Raw genomic sequence first — 13,877 nt, forward strand, 5'->3', positions numbered from 1 at the left:
TCCTCCCCTTCTTAAAATAATCGTTCGTCCTCGAACGAGCATAGAGACATACCTAAAGTGGTGAAAAGATTAGGATAACGTCTGCGCATATCGTGCTCGGTCTCCCAAGTCGCCTCCTCGACAGGCTGACCCCTCCACTGAACCTTCACTGAAGCAATGTTCTTTGACCTTAGCTTTCGAACCTGCCTGTCCAAAATAGCCACCGACTCCTCAACATAAGATAAATCTTTGTCCAACTGGACTGAGCTGAAATCCAACACATGGGACGGATCGCCGTGATACTTCCGGAGCATCGAGACATGGAATACTAGATGAACTCTTGCTAGATGGGGAGGCAAGACAAGCTCATAAGCAACCTCCCCAACACGCTGCAACACCTCAAATGGACCGTTAAACCTTGGGCTCAACTTGCTCTTTTTTTCGAATCTCATAACACCCTTCATGGGTGATACCCGGAGCAGGACCCGCTCTCCCACCATGAATGCAATATCGCGAACCTTGCGATTCGCATAACTCTTCTGTCTGGACTAGACTGTACGACTACGATGTCGATCTTGAATCAATTTAACTTTCTCCAAGGCATCCTGAATCAAGTATGTACCCAATAGCCTAGCCTCACCCGGCTCAAACTAACCCACTGGAGACCGGCACCGCCTCCCATATAAGGCCTCATACGATGCCATCCGGCTATTTCCGTTAAGATCTTAACGATACGTTTAATCAATTGAAAAGAATGAACAGTGCCGTAGAAAGCAAATGAAGTGTAAAACAGTAGGGTATCCAAATCTCCTTCTTTCTTCATACATCAAAGAAAACATGTTTTGCTGAGGTGAGAGCATTGCTATTATATTAATCAAATAATTTTTCTGAATGTATTATAATAATCACAATCTTTATTGGTTTTTCCAAAGCCTTGTAAAATCTAGTAATTTTTCACAATTTTCCGTTGTTTCTGAACTCTCCTCCTCTATATAAGTAACCCCTTATACTTCCCCTTCTTCCCATACTAACTTTCAGAATTACTCTTTTGATCTTTAATGGGGAAATAAAAGTACGAAGATGATAACACTAGTTATTCCGATTCTCCACATATTAATTTTTTTGTTTATTAAAATTAAGACATTTAATAGACTTAAAACTCCTAATAAACTTTTGCTTATCTCTCATGGTTAACTTAACTAAATTTGGTGTAAACACCCGATATGGTTAAGTTTTTACCTAAACATGGTAGGAATCAATGTCGAACCCCCCAATATCATAAGATTAGAAAGCTCGGGTCATTGGATTTGAAAAAAAGCCCCATAGATCTTTAAATTTTTTAATTTATAAATTAATAGAATAGTAACCACAAAAAATATATAAAGTATATTGAAAGCTTGAGAGATTAAAAAGAATAAAAAATCACAAAAACAAAATATCTAGTATTGTTTATAAATATAAATAATGCAATAGTATTAAAATTACTATAAGATAAAAATTAACTATCATGTGTTATCTTTCAAACGATTAAAAGATCACAATACTTTTAAAAGATATTATCAAATTACATAGTTTGCCTTTGTAAAAATTAATAATCAATAAACTCCCTCAATACTGTAATTTAAAATATCCTCCTCGCGAGTAAACATAAAATTACTTTCAAATAGTCAAACAAGAAATGTTGTACAATTTTCAGAGACATAGAACTAAAATATAAATACCTTTAGTAAGTGAAGATGTAAATATTGGTTATTCAAATGATATTCACTCTCCGTTGTTCTCAATTAGTAATTATGCAGTAGTATAGCTCATTATTTTGAGTTACTCTCAATCTTCGTATTCGGTAGATGAATAAAAATTTTAGTCATTCATTTGTTAAAGAAATATGAGTGTCAACAATGCTAATTAGGGGATTTGATGCATGATTTGCGCTAGGAACTATTAGACGAGCCTCGAGCGAAGAGCGTTAGGCATGTTTTGGACGCACAATCAAAAGTTTGGTGCGTAATACTCACATAATTAAGCCCTACGTGAGCCACATAGTGTTTTGGTAGTGCTCGTCCCGAAGCGATTCCCGAAAAAGCCTTTTAAAATATTGATATAAAGGACTAGTAATGCTCTATATTAAAGGATAAAGACGATTCTGAGTTTTTGTCCAAACTTAACGGACAACTTTGAACTTTTTACTTGATACAATTTGATAAGTCAAAGGGGTCAAAGTAACAAAAAGGAAGTTTGCTATACAATAGTTTAAGGTGTTCCCGTCGGCAATACACTACTGCAGAGGTCCGATATATCTCCGTCCAAGTGTCGACTCGTCGCCGAGATAAATCACCATTTTTGGTTGAAAAGAAAGGTTGGTTAAGTGAAAGTCAGATCAGATATGTCGACAGCGACATACCCACCGCCGCCGCCGTATTACAGGCTGTATAAGGACTATCTTCAAGATCCCAACTCTGCTCCTGAACCTCCCCCTCCCATTGACGGCACCTATATCCTCTTCGGTAGCAACTACACTGTATGTAATGTCTCTCACCTGTTACCCCCCTCCCCCCTCCCTCCCCCCCAAAAAATGAAAAAAGAAAAACTACCCCATGATACCCAATTGCTCACTTGTGCTTATTGTGGTATGTATTTGAATGTAAATTAAGGTGTATTTGAGATTCTTGCTTGCTCTTTTTCCTTGAAAGATTGAATCGCATTCTCAATTTGTTCACTTTGATTATATTTGTACTCCCTCCGCCCATCTTATGTGTGTTGTTTGACTGGGCGCTAAGTTTAAGAAAAGAAGAAATACTTTCGAAATTTTTGGTCTAAAACAAGCCATATACATTCTCAATTTCTTCACTCTGATTATTTTCATATTGCTTTTGGGGTAAAAGCCTGGAATTAATTCAAGTGTGCAGAAAAAAATAATGCAAAAGAGTAAAGGGGGAAATGTCTGATGCTAATATGAAGTTCATTGAACTATTTAAGTAGCAAAGGCTTGGATTTTATGTATTCCGATATATGAATGAGGCTTTCAATAAGGCTCTCACCTTTATCTTATATTATATTGAACTGGATTGGGTAAATGACTTTTTATCAAGAATATTTTTTCTGGTCACTCCTTTGTGCTTGTCTTTTGTGAATTTGTTTGTCAGTTGTGTTTCTGAAATTAAGTTGTGCCCGGTGGTTTCTGTTAGATGACTATGTACAAGTGGCTCAGTATTGTTTTTGTCAATGGTTGCAGACTGATGATGCACTCCCAAGTTTGGAAGATCAGGGTGTTCGTCAGTTATACCCAAAAGGGTCTAATGTTGGTAAAGTTCTAGACCATCCCTTCCCTCTAGAATTATATTAGACACGGTGTAGTTGTTTTAACAGGTTCTGGTATTTGCTGGTTGTATTTGGCTATTAACATCGCCTAGTACTTAAGTTTCTTTAATTACTAACAAGAGAATTTTCTGCTAGTCTTCCTTTCGTTGATATAGGACATAATTAGTGCTACTAGTGTTAAATCGTTGACTCTGATGATAAGTTTTCTTCATTTACCTTATTCTCCATTGCTAACTGTGGTTCTGTTCCTCAGCTTTCTCTGAAAGGCTGAATATTCATAAGGCGCTATGCCTTCCCCATCCCCTCTGTACTAAAAAAATTGGTATGCTGAAATAGGAGTGTGTAGTTCCTCTGCCAGATCGCTGTTGTTGCTGGACATTCTAGAATTGTCCAGTGTCCTTAAAATTTGTCTAACTAGTACCATGATAGAATTTTCCCCTCTTTATTTGTTTTAGATGATAATAGCAGTACAGGACACTTTAATGCCTCTTATGTTTATTAAGCATTTTTTTGCTTTTTGGTTTTGAGCAAATATGTGAGGCAGACTATTAAGAATATTGTATAGATATGATCTTTATTAAATTAAACATGTAGATATGGTGTATACTAATGATGAAAGCTGTTGAACTTCAGACTCGAGTGGAGAAAGAGGGCTAGGCCCCCGGAGGGCTTTCAGGGACCGGGGAAGATGGGTTGATTATAGAGCTAGGGTAGGGGCAAATCGAAGGCCCATCGGGATAGGGCATGGACGAGCCTCAACTGGGCTAGCATTGATACAACAACATACCCAGTATTATCCCACACCGTGGGGTCTGGGTAGGGTAATGTGTACGCAGACCTTACCCCTACCTTGTGAGGATAGAGAGGTTGTTTCCAATAGACCCTCGGCTCAGGAAAGCAGAAGTACTACATTAATGAAAATATAGATAAGAAGGGACAGTACCAAAAAGCCATATAAAAGCAGAATAAAAGCAACAAGACAGTAAGGTGATCAACAATGAAAGAAAACAACGGTTAGTCATAAAAACCTACTACCAACAGAAAGCGAGACTGCGTGCCAATACTACTGTTATGAACACTCCAGACTACCTACTCTACTATTCTAATCCTCGACCTCCGTACCTTCCTATCAAGGGTCATGTCCTCGGTCAGCTGAAGCTGCGCTATGTCTTGCCTAATCACCTCTCCCCATCTCTTCTTTGGCCTACCTCTACCTCTTCGTAGGCCCTCCAATGACAATCTCTCACGCCTCCTCACCGGGGCGTCTGTGCTCCTCCTTCTCACATGACCAAACCACCTAAACCGCGCTTCCCGCATCTTGTCCTCAATAGGGGCCAGTATTGATGAAAAAGAAAAACTTTCCCCATCGCATCATTAACCGGTGTGGGATTCAAGATCAAGACCAGGACTAAAATCAATTAGTGAGATATCATTTTCTTGTAATTATGTAGCGTTGATTACTTTCCTATAGTTCATAATCGGTGTATGTACTACTCCCTCTGTTTCAATTTATGTGAACCTATATCCTTTTTAGTCCGTGCCAAAAAGAATGACCCCTTTCCCTATTTGGAAACAATTTACCTTTTTGCAATGATTTATAGCCACACAAAATATATGTGCCTCATTTTACTCCACAAGTTCAAAAGTCTTAATCTCTTTTCTTAAACTCCGTACCCAGTCAAATGGGTTCACATAAATTGAAACGGAGGGAGTATTAAATACACCCAGTAGCTTGAGGAATATCAAGTTATACATTCTCCATTTTGATCTCCTTTGTATTTATTCATTTCTCATGTGGTATCAGTCAACGACATCATGGAGGAAAAAAAGATCGTCTTTGCGCATTTCTGGTGGCCATATAAGTTGTCGAGAGGGTCAGTCTATTTTCCGCAAGATCAGTTTTCCTGCTATCCTCACTTTAATTTTCGGCGATCTTCCAACCAGCTCTCCTAAAGGTCAACTTGGCCAAGGAACTCCTTTTTTATGACGGTGGTGTCAGTCCAGTGTGTGCACAACTCGACTATTCCACCGGGTACCTACTACCTCCCACCAGCACAGGTATCGGTATTGATAACTCTACCCACCAAGATTTAGGCAGATGAGAAGAAATCACCTAGTGTTTTTATTGCCTCCGCGTGGAAAGACCTCATGGTTCTCCTCCCACTTCATCTACCACTAGGCTACACCCTTGGTACAAGAAACTCCTATAAGATTTCTGGGTCGCTATTCAGCCAATAGAAAATTCTGGAACTTTTTAGGGCAAAAAAGATTTTTTGGTAGCTTTTTTGGTTTTCTGCCAGAGTTTTGAACTTCTTCCATTCTAATCACCATGTCACCTTGATTGGGAAACATAGCTTATAAGAAAGTGATCTCACGTTGTTTGAGCAATATGATGTTCCTTATTTGAATACAAAAGAGTTTCTTATAAGGAGGCACAGTTTCAAATATCTCCACAACTCTCATCTGCATCTGTTGTCCAAACTGGTAACCTAGGCCAAGTTGCCTATGTCTGTCAATCTTCCGTGCTTGATCCTTGGGTTCATTGACCCAGGAGCTTCTGGTAATAAATCTCTTTCCTCAATTATATTATATTCAAAATCTCTTCCAACAGTCACACATTATTAGATCCCAAACCATCTATCATGTTTGTCCCATTATCTACATATCAGTGTACTTTTTGTACACCACAAATATGAGTGGAATAAAAAAGATCTTTTTTATGCTTCCAAGCAGAAGCAACTAACACGGAATGATTTCTTCCCATCTGCTTGTAATCAGTGCATATGCTAGAGATGTTAGAGAACAAACTCCCACCAAACCACATTTGTGCCTTTCAGCAAAATAGATAATGTTACCGTTAAAACATAGTTGTCTTATATGTGTTCCATTTATATTGAACCCCATTCTTCGAAACATATAGGTTAGAAAGTTCCAATTTACATGATCATATTCATTCTCAAACCAATTTGCATAGCAAGGTCCATTGGGCTTTAAGCGAGAAGCAAGAAATGAAATGTAAGCTTCTCTGAAGTAGGACATGCAATTTATAGAATACAAAAATACATAACTGGGAATGTAGTACTTTCATAAAGATTGCAATTAACATTTCAACATCCAATATAGAATGATAATATATATCCCAACTCCCCATAGTGTGGCTTGGTGGTCGATGAAGTTGGAGTTGATCATCGGAGACCACAGTTAAATTTAGGTGGTTTCTTTCATTTATCTAAGCCTTGTTGGATGGAAATACCCGATACCTGTGAGAGGTAACAAGTACACAATTGATTAGTCATATCATGTTGATGCTCCAAAAAATCCTAGGTAGAAATTTAGGGAACGGTTCATTAGGATGAAGGAAAGAATAGAGAAGATGATTTTGTAGAGCTGATGATTTTGTAGGCGTTAAGTGGGTAATGCCTAACAGTGTTAAGATTTTGTTGGAACAATGGCATCATCAGAAAATGGCAAAAAGTAGACAAGCAGTATGGAGGACAATTGCTTTGTGTGTTTTATGGACGATATGGCTGGAAAGAAATAGTGTCTGCTTTGAAGGGAGAAGACAACATATTTTCAGAATTGTAAATAGCTGTCTTTTGAACTTTTAATTTTGGTGTAATAGAAGTGCTATTGAAAATGTGGAGCAGTACTTGGACTTTTTAGAAGAGATAGGAGATTTGTAGTTGCCATGTTAGTGGCAGATGTTGGACTGTTGTAACTCGTACCATCTTGGTACCTTTTTAATAAAATCTAACCTTATCCCAAAAAACAAAATGAAGGTATATTGTTCATTAGGTAAAATACAACAAGAACTCCATGCAGAATTGAAAAGGAACATTATAATGGAGTAATAAGGTGCTGGTGATCCTACCTAGGTGATCGTTTTCGTACACGATTAACTACCTTATTTCGTTATGGAACAAGAGGGCCAATCGATTGATGGAGTATTTCTGAAAAGACATGAATCTTCTGAAATGACTCGTGAAATACTCTCTGGCATTGTCACTCTGTAGGGTGCGATTACGGATTCCAACTTTGATATCAATTTTGACACAAAATTATTTAAATATAGGAAATAGCGTGGAACGACTTTTCATTAATAATACTCAAATGTTGCAAATATAATTATAAATAAAGGTGATAAAATAATAGAAGTCGAAACTAGTATTAACCCGACTTGATTATTCTTATCTATCGTGTAAATAAGTGATATTCTACTATTGGTTAGTTTTGATAAAGAAGTATGTTTTTGATCCCTTAAATTGGCATAACTCACATTCTATTCATGACATGGAGGAAAAATCAGGAATTACATGTTGAAGCTTAGACAGATAGGGATGACCAAGATACTTATGGTCGTATGGATAAGAAGAGGAGACTGACCGGTGGTACATTTAGTGGAAGATGAGGCACTAAAAGAGATAATAAAGGCCCCTCGAAATGTCCTCTGCGAATCCTCCATTATCTAGAACAGGAACATATTGATTACTTAAACGTAATAGAATATTCTATGCACTGAGTAAGTTTCCTGATAGATATAAGATTTAATGGCAATTCAGAAACATATAGGAGGAGTTAAGAGTTAAAGATAGAATAATGGGAATTTGATCAACTCATTTGGATTTTGGCCATTGTTTGGGTGTGATTGGTTGGGGTAACTGTTCTTGATAGAGTTGGAAAAATACGTTAATAGATATCTGAAGCTTCTAAATTCAGAATCCAGGACCCAATAGATGAAAAGTGATTGACGCATGTAACTAATTATTGGTTTGTGTGAATGAGATGGTAGACAAGAATTTAGTTACGTTAAACTTCAAAAGCTAAATTAGAAACCAAAATTGGCTTATCTCTTGAACGAGATTTCTGATTTTTGTTCATATTGCCGTTTTTATTAGAATAATAGAACCTGATCAGGATGTTGAAAAACTCAAGGAATGATGTTTTCTTCATGATGATTTGACATAGTAGTGGTGTTGACTGGACTGGATTGATGACGTGGGATTAACCAGACCGTTAATGTGGCACTTGACTGCTTTCCTTGTTGCTAAGTGAACTTGACGTAGAGTTGATGTGACACACTGACAGGATCCATGCGCTAAGTGACAAATTTCTATATTCGCATTGCTCTAGTTGGTAGATTTGTTTTGATGACAGATTCACATAAGTATTGAGGTATGGAATGGTGACTGTACTATCTTCACTAGAAATGTTGGCCTAACTTTCTCGAACCTGTATCATGTGATACAAGGGAAGAAAGGAGAGAAGTCTTACATCGTGTAAATAACAATGTACCAAAAAAAAACCTCCCCGCGTAAGAGTTTTTTGACTCATAGAATATGATAAATAGTTATTTTCTAATTCAAATATTTGAGTAATATTCTGCTATAACATACAGAGTGTATGTAGAATATTTGTTGATAACTATATTCTATAATACAGTGAATTTATCTAATATTTTAACACCGTCCAGCGACACTGATTCGCCCTTGTTCCTGAGCATATCTATTTTTTGTCAATTTCATGGGTTCGTGGTGAGATCAGATCCATCTCTTGTAAAATCTAAACCCAGTAGCCAAATTAGCCTTCATCAACCAAAATTAATTTTGGTACTTTGCTATCTTCACCATCCAACACATTGATACTCAGGTCAACATCATTAAAGCCACCTCCATATCACCTATTTATCAGAGTACTCCATATATGGCAAATGTATATTCCTACAATTTTTCACTACCCGCATTTTCTCTCTTCTAATAAGAAAGTAAAGAATGAGCACCAGTCAAGCAACCAAAAAGCCTCCCAAAATCGTCTACCTTCGTCCAAATTCTCTTTGCTTCTCCTTTTGACAAGAGTTTGAACAGAATTTATACTTCGCCGAGGGTAGAAAATTTGACTCGTGGCATCATTCTTCATGTCCTTGTCTCCCAATCTTTCACCATTTTCAGTGGCCCAATCTTCGACTGAGAGTACTGAAGGATCAGTTCAAAAGCTGGGTCCATTTTTAGTTTCTATTGGTGAGACCAACAGTGTCGTGTCTCTTCAAATCTTCCTTTTTCGGCCCTCCATTTGGACAGCTCTGGTTGCTCGGCAGCTGTGTTATAAGAATTCACTGCCTTCTCTGTCATCTTACAGATATTTTCGGCAAGTGCAAGATGCTTGAAAGAGCCAATCACACTTAATATCATATTCTAGGCTTAAGCTAGTATGTGATTAATAGATCTCACCCACTGATTGAATTGATTCAGGAGTCAGGAGAGAGTTGGATAGAGAGTTGCCTCAGTGTTGAAAGAGAAGAGCTTTCTCGGTTTCTCCTCAGCGAAGCGAACGGTTGATATGAATGAATCGTTTATTAGACCCAGATCCCATATTTTTTTCGATCTTTTACTATTAGGCACATTCTTTTTGTGTCTCATCATATATCGTCCTGCATTTTACATACCGAGTCTGCATGGAGCATTGTGCTCATATTTATTTCTTGCTTTGTAAGTTCCAAGTTAATATTCTCTATAAGGTTAAACTATATTCTTATCATTGCTGTTCTCTTTGCCTGAGCTTGTGACTGGAATGAAGAATAGGGAAATCTAATGAGAATTTCATATCCTCTAGAAACTGCTTCTTGATTTTGGGGGGATCTAGGATGTTGCACATTGCATTAGTTACAAAGTAGGAGTCATTTAGGTTATGCAAACTCTTAGACAAAAGATATGCAACTTTCTGAGCACCTACGAATTGCAAAAGTTATGTTACAGAATCTGTTCTCCAGTTGAAAGGATGTACCATGATGTCCTCTATTATTGGATGATGCTACATATGGGATGTTGCCAGAGATAATTTTAGATACTATTTGTCACTTGTCTGAAAAGTAATCTTTCTGATTTTGCTGATTCGTGTTACAGATTTCAAGAAAGAACTAAGAGCACTTAACAGAGAATTGCAGCTGCATATATTGGAGCTTGCTGATGTTCTTGTGGAGCGCCCATCACAATATGCCCGGAGAGTGGAAGAGATATCTCTTATATTCAAGAACTTGCACCACCTACTCAATTCTTTGCGTCCTCACCAGGTGAACATTGGTGAATCGAAGTTTCCGAATATTCCCTGGTTTTAGCATGGGTGGAAGATAGATAGTTTACCTTGGTTTCTTTCTTTTATAGGCTCGAGCTACACTTATCCATATTCTAGAACTTCAAATACAACGACGTAAACAAGCAATAGAGGATATCAAGCGGTATGATGTGTTTTTCATGCTCTTTTTATCATATATTTTAGCTTCTTCCTTCATTAGATTTTGATTAGAACTAGGGAGTTTGTTAAATGAGAAGTGTCTACCTAGTTGTGCTGCAACAAACAGGTATTGTAAGTGAAAGAAACGATTTAAGCCGCTTCAGTCACTTTCAGTTTTTTTTTTGTGGTGAGAATGCAACGCTTTCGGTTATGATTATATATTTCATTACTGTATCACTACCTATTAAAAAGAAAAGAAATATGTATTTACTGTTACACTGATAATGTAAATTAAATTCACATTCGTTGGAGTCAATGCAGACTGTTCAGTTCTTCTTTTTCATTTTTGCTTTATCTTGTTCTTTTTCTTTAGGCCTTTTATTCAACTAATACCAAGAGAAAGATGGATTTTACTGGTTATGATTAACTGCAACAAAATTCTGTCAAATGATTGTTTTTAAATTTCATGAAATTTTTGGGGAATGACAAGCGTTATATATGGTGTGCCCCACATTTATATGGGTGGCAAGCTAGAGGGGAAGGTACTGGAAATCCGTTAAAGGCAAAGAGAAATCAGGCATACAATTTCGTAGAGCTAGGCTCTAATTGTTTATTTACTATTTAGTAGACAATACCCCTACTTGTATGGATAATTGGGTGGGAACTCTTTTCATAAGATGAAGTAAGGCGTTTCAATAAAAAAGGCATCAAGAAGATGCAAAGTTAAAAAGAAGAAGCCTAAAGCACAAAAATACAATGCAGTTTGTTAGCCCCTTTACATTGTGTCAGTAAAAAAATCAGGGAACTAACAAAGTCAAAAAATGGTCAAAGCTAATTACAGGAGTTAAGCAAACAATTAGCCTTAAGAGAGTGAATTGGAGTTGAGATCAGATCAAAACATCTATGACACCAGAAAATAACTGCAGGGATCATCACCAAGATCTTCTTTATGGTCTTGTCAACTCTCCATAGGCTCCAGCTTGCATATGCTTCACTTATATGCTGTGGCATGACCGGCTAAATGCCAAAGATGGAGTAGAACATTTTCCATAATTACTTGGCCACTCTACAATGGAAGAATAGGTGGCTGACTGCCTCAAACTGCTTTGACACATATAGCATCTGTTAACCAATTGAAATCCCCTTCTGTTGAGGTTGTCTTGTGTTAAACAGGCTTCTTTAAGAGCAATCCAGCTGAAGCATATGACCTTGATAGGCAGTTTGGTCTTCCAGATTAGTTTCCAAGGCCAGGTATCCAAATATATGATTCTGAGAACATAATAGCTGGTAAAAATGCTGTTGTGTCCCCAAATCATTCTGTCAGCCTTGGTTTCATTAATTGTGCACCTCTCCATACTTGCTAACAGTCCTAACAGACTATCTATTTCCCAATCCTAAACATATCTTCTGAATAAAACATTCCAGCTGTTCCCAACATCTGTTTTGAGCAATAGAGGAATTCTTATCTTGTGCAATCTGAAACATATTTGGGAATACCTTCATGAGTGGAGTATTGTTTAACCGTTCATCCTTCCAGAAACTAATGTTTAAACCATTCCTGCTTTGAAAGATGCCTGACAAAAGAATCCATTTCCCAGCTTTCTGATGTGTTGCCAAGGACCAACCCCATGAGATGTAGTAGATGTTTTTGTTCTCCAGTTGTTCCTTTTACCGTGTTTAGCAGAACAATTACTTCCTTCCAAAGGCTTGTCTCATCTGTACCATACCTCCATAGCCATTTCATGAGCAGATTTGGTTGTGTAAGGCCAAGTCTCTAATACCCAATCCGCGATTGCTTTTTGATTGTGTGACTTTGGACCATTTGATAAGATGGTATTTGTGAGAGCTGCTGTTTCCTTCCCAAGTTCCTCCTGATCTTGTGTAGCTGCTCAAGTACCTTGCTAGGAATGGGGAACAGTGAAAGAACTCTTTCATACATAGTTTTCTGTATACCTCAGGTATACTAGGCAGTTTTTGGCAAATAAAATACTTCTACTAGTCGGTAATTAAAAGAAGTGCCGCTCACTTTATTGTATCTCTTTGGTAAGGGGCATAAAATCCCAGCCAGTAGAGAATGTTGACATTGAATTTGGATACCTCCTCAGATCGGTGGGCCCTTTGTGATATCCCTTTTTAACTGTTACACCGCTTGAGTCTGTTGTTAATAGATTACAATCTCCTATTTCTCACTTACAGTTAAAATCATCCTTTTAGGGTTTTATTTTTTTTTAGGCGAGGCGACCAGCTTCACCAGTTAGTCTTGCCCTGCTAATCATCCTTGTGGGGTTTGGATGTCTAACTCAACCTTTAGATGCTTGAAGCTCCTTTGACTTATTTACTTTTTGTCATCAGTAGATGGTTTCTGCCCCTGCTAAAGTACTTCTATTGGAGACAAGTATGTTGCACCTTACGCTTTTGCTCCTTTATTCTGTGAAAATCTCCTTGAAGTTTTGGATGTGAAAAATACCAAGCATACTTCTAGTTTAATCTCATTCAATTAATGCAGCAATATCATGGAATTGCGCTGTGATTATGTATCTGTTGGCTTGTTTATGGGCATAAATTTTCTCTAACTTGGCTTTTTATCCTTGATAATATGGTATTTAACTCGTGATGTTGGTTTTCTATTTGCTTGTATAGGAGAAGGGGAGAAGCTCAGAAGCTTTTAAAGGAGGCACTTGGTACCCTCGAGGGACAGTAGCATGCTCTTCGCGCACTCAGCTGGCACAGCAGACTTTGACAAATTTCTCGACAGTTGAGAGTGTTCACGGTGCTTTGAAAGCCTACGTTTTTCTTGTACATCAAAAGTAGCAAATGTTATATTAGCATACAATTCTTGTGTAGCTATCTGGTCATATTAGGTTTGAGGACATGTTGATTTTGGCATAGATTGCTGACACTCCATAACCTGATCAAACATTGTTGGAGAGTGGAGACTGATTTCTCCAAGAAAAAAGATGTTTTTGTTAGAGACTGGAGAAAGCAACAAATTGTATGTTCCTTCCTCCTATTCCCTGTCTGGGCTAGAAATACATGAGCAGTCAAAAAGTAATACATGTATTTGAACAAATTGCTCAAGTTGTAACCAATGTTGTAAGCTACTGAGTTTCTTTATTTTACCAATTTCGTAACCTCTTCTCCTTGCACTACCTTCATTCCTATAAAATGGCAACTACCTCATGATTATGTTATTAAGTTTAATGTAGATGGTGCTTACGATAATCGATCATCATATCATCATACTATACTAAAAGTTGTAATGCACAACATTATCATACTATACTACAAGTAGGAACCTACTAAGTCCAAAGTTAACTTACAGAAATATCCTTTAAAAGCTATATGACCATTTTGTC

The 13,877-nt window shown here is 37.4% G+C and overlaps 1 protein-coding gene across 1 annotated transcript; it reads left to right on the top strand.

Annotated features, from left to right (window-relative positions):
- The first annotated feature begins 2,188 nt into the window (after positions 1-2,188).
- On the top strand, positions 2,189-13,655 carry LOC107829808 (mediator of RNA polymerase II transcription subunit 7a-like). Its single transcript, XM_075248131.1, has 5 exons — positions 2,189-2,497; positions 3,212-3,281; positions 10,194-10,360; positions 10,452-10,525; positions 13,162-13,655. Exons 1-5 carry the CDS (start codon positions 2,363-2,365, stop codon positions 13,220-13,222), a joined length of 507 nt encoding a protein of 168 aa, XP_075104232.1. The 5' UTR covers positions 2,189-2,362; the 3' UTR covers positions 13,223-13,655.
- Positions 13,656-13,877: the final 222 nt, after the last annotated feature.

This window comes from Nicotiana tabacum, chromosome 24 (genome assembly GCF_000715075.1).
Source record: "Nicotiana tabacum cultivar K326 chromosome 24, ASM71507v2, whole genome shotgun sequence".
Taxonomy (NCBI): Eukaryota; Viridiplantae; Streptophyta; class Magnoliopsida; order Solanales; family Solanaceae; genus Nicotiana; species Nicotiana tabacum.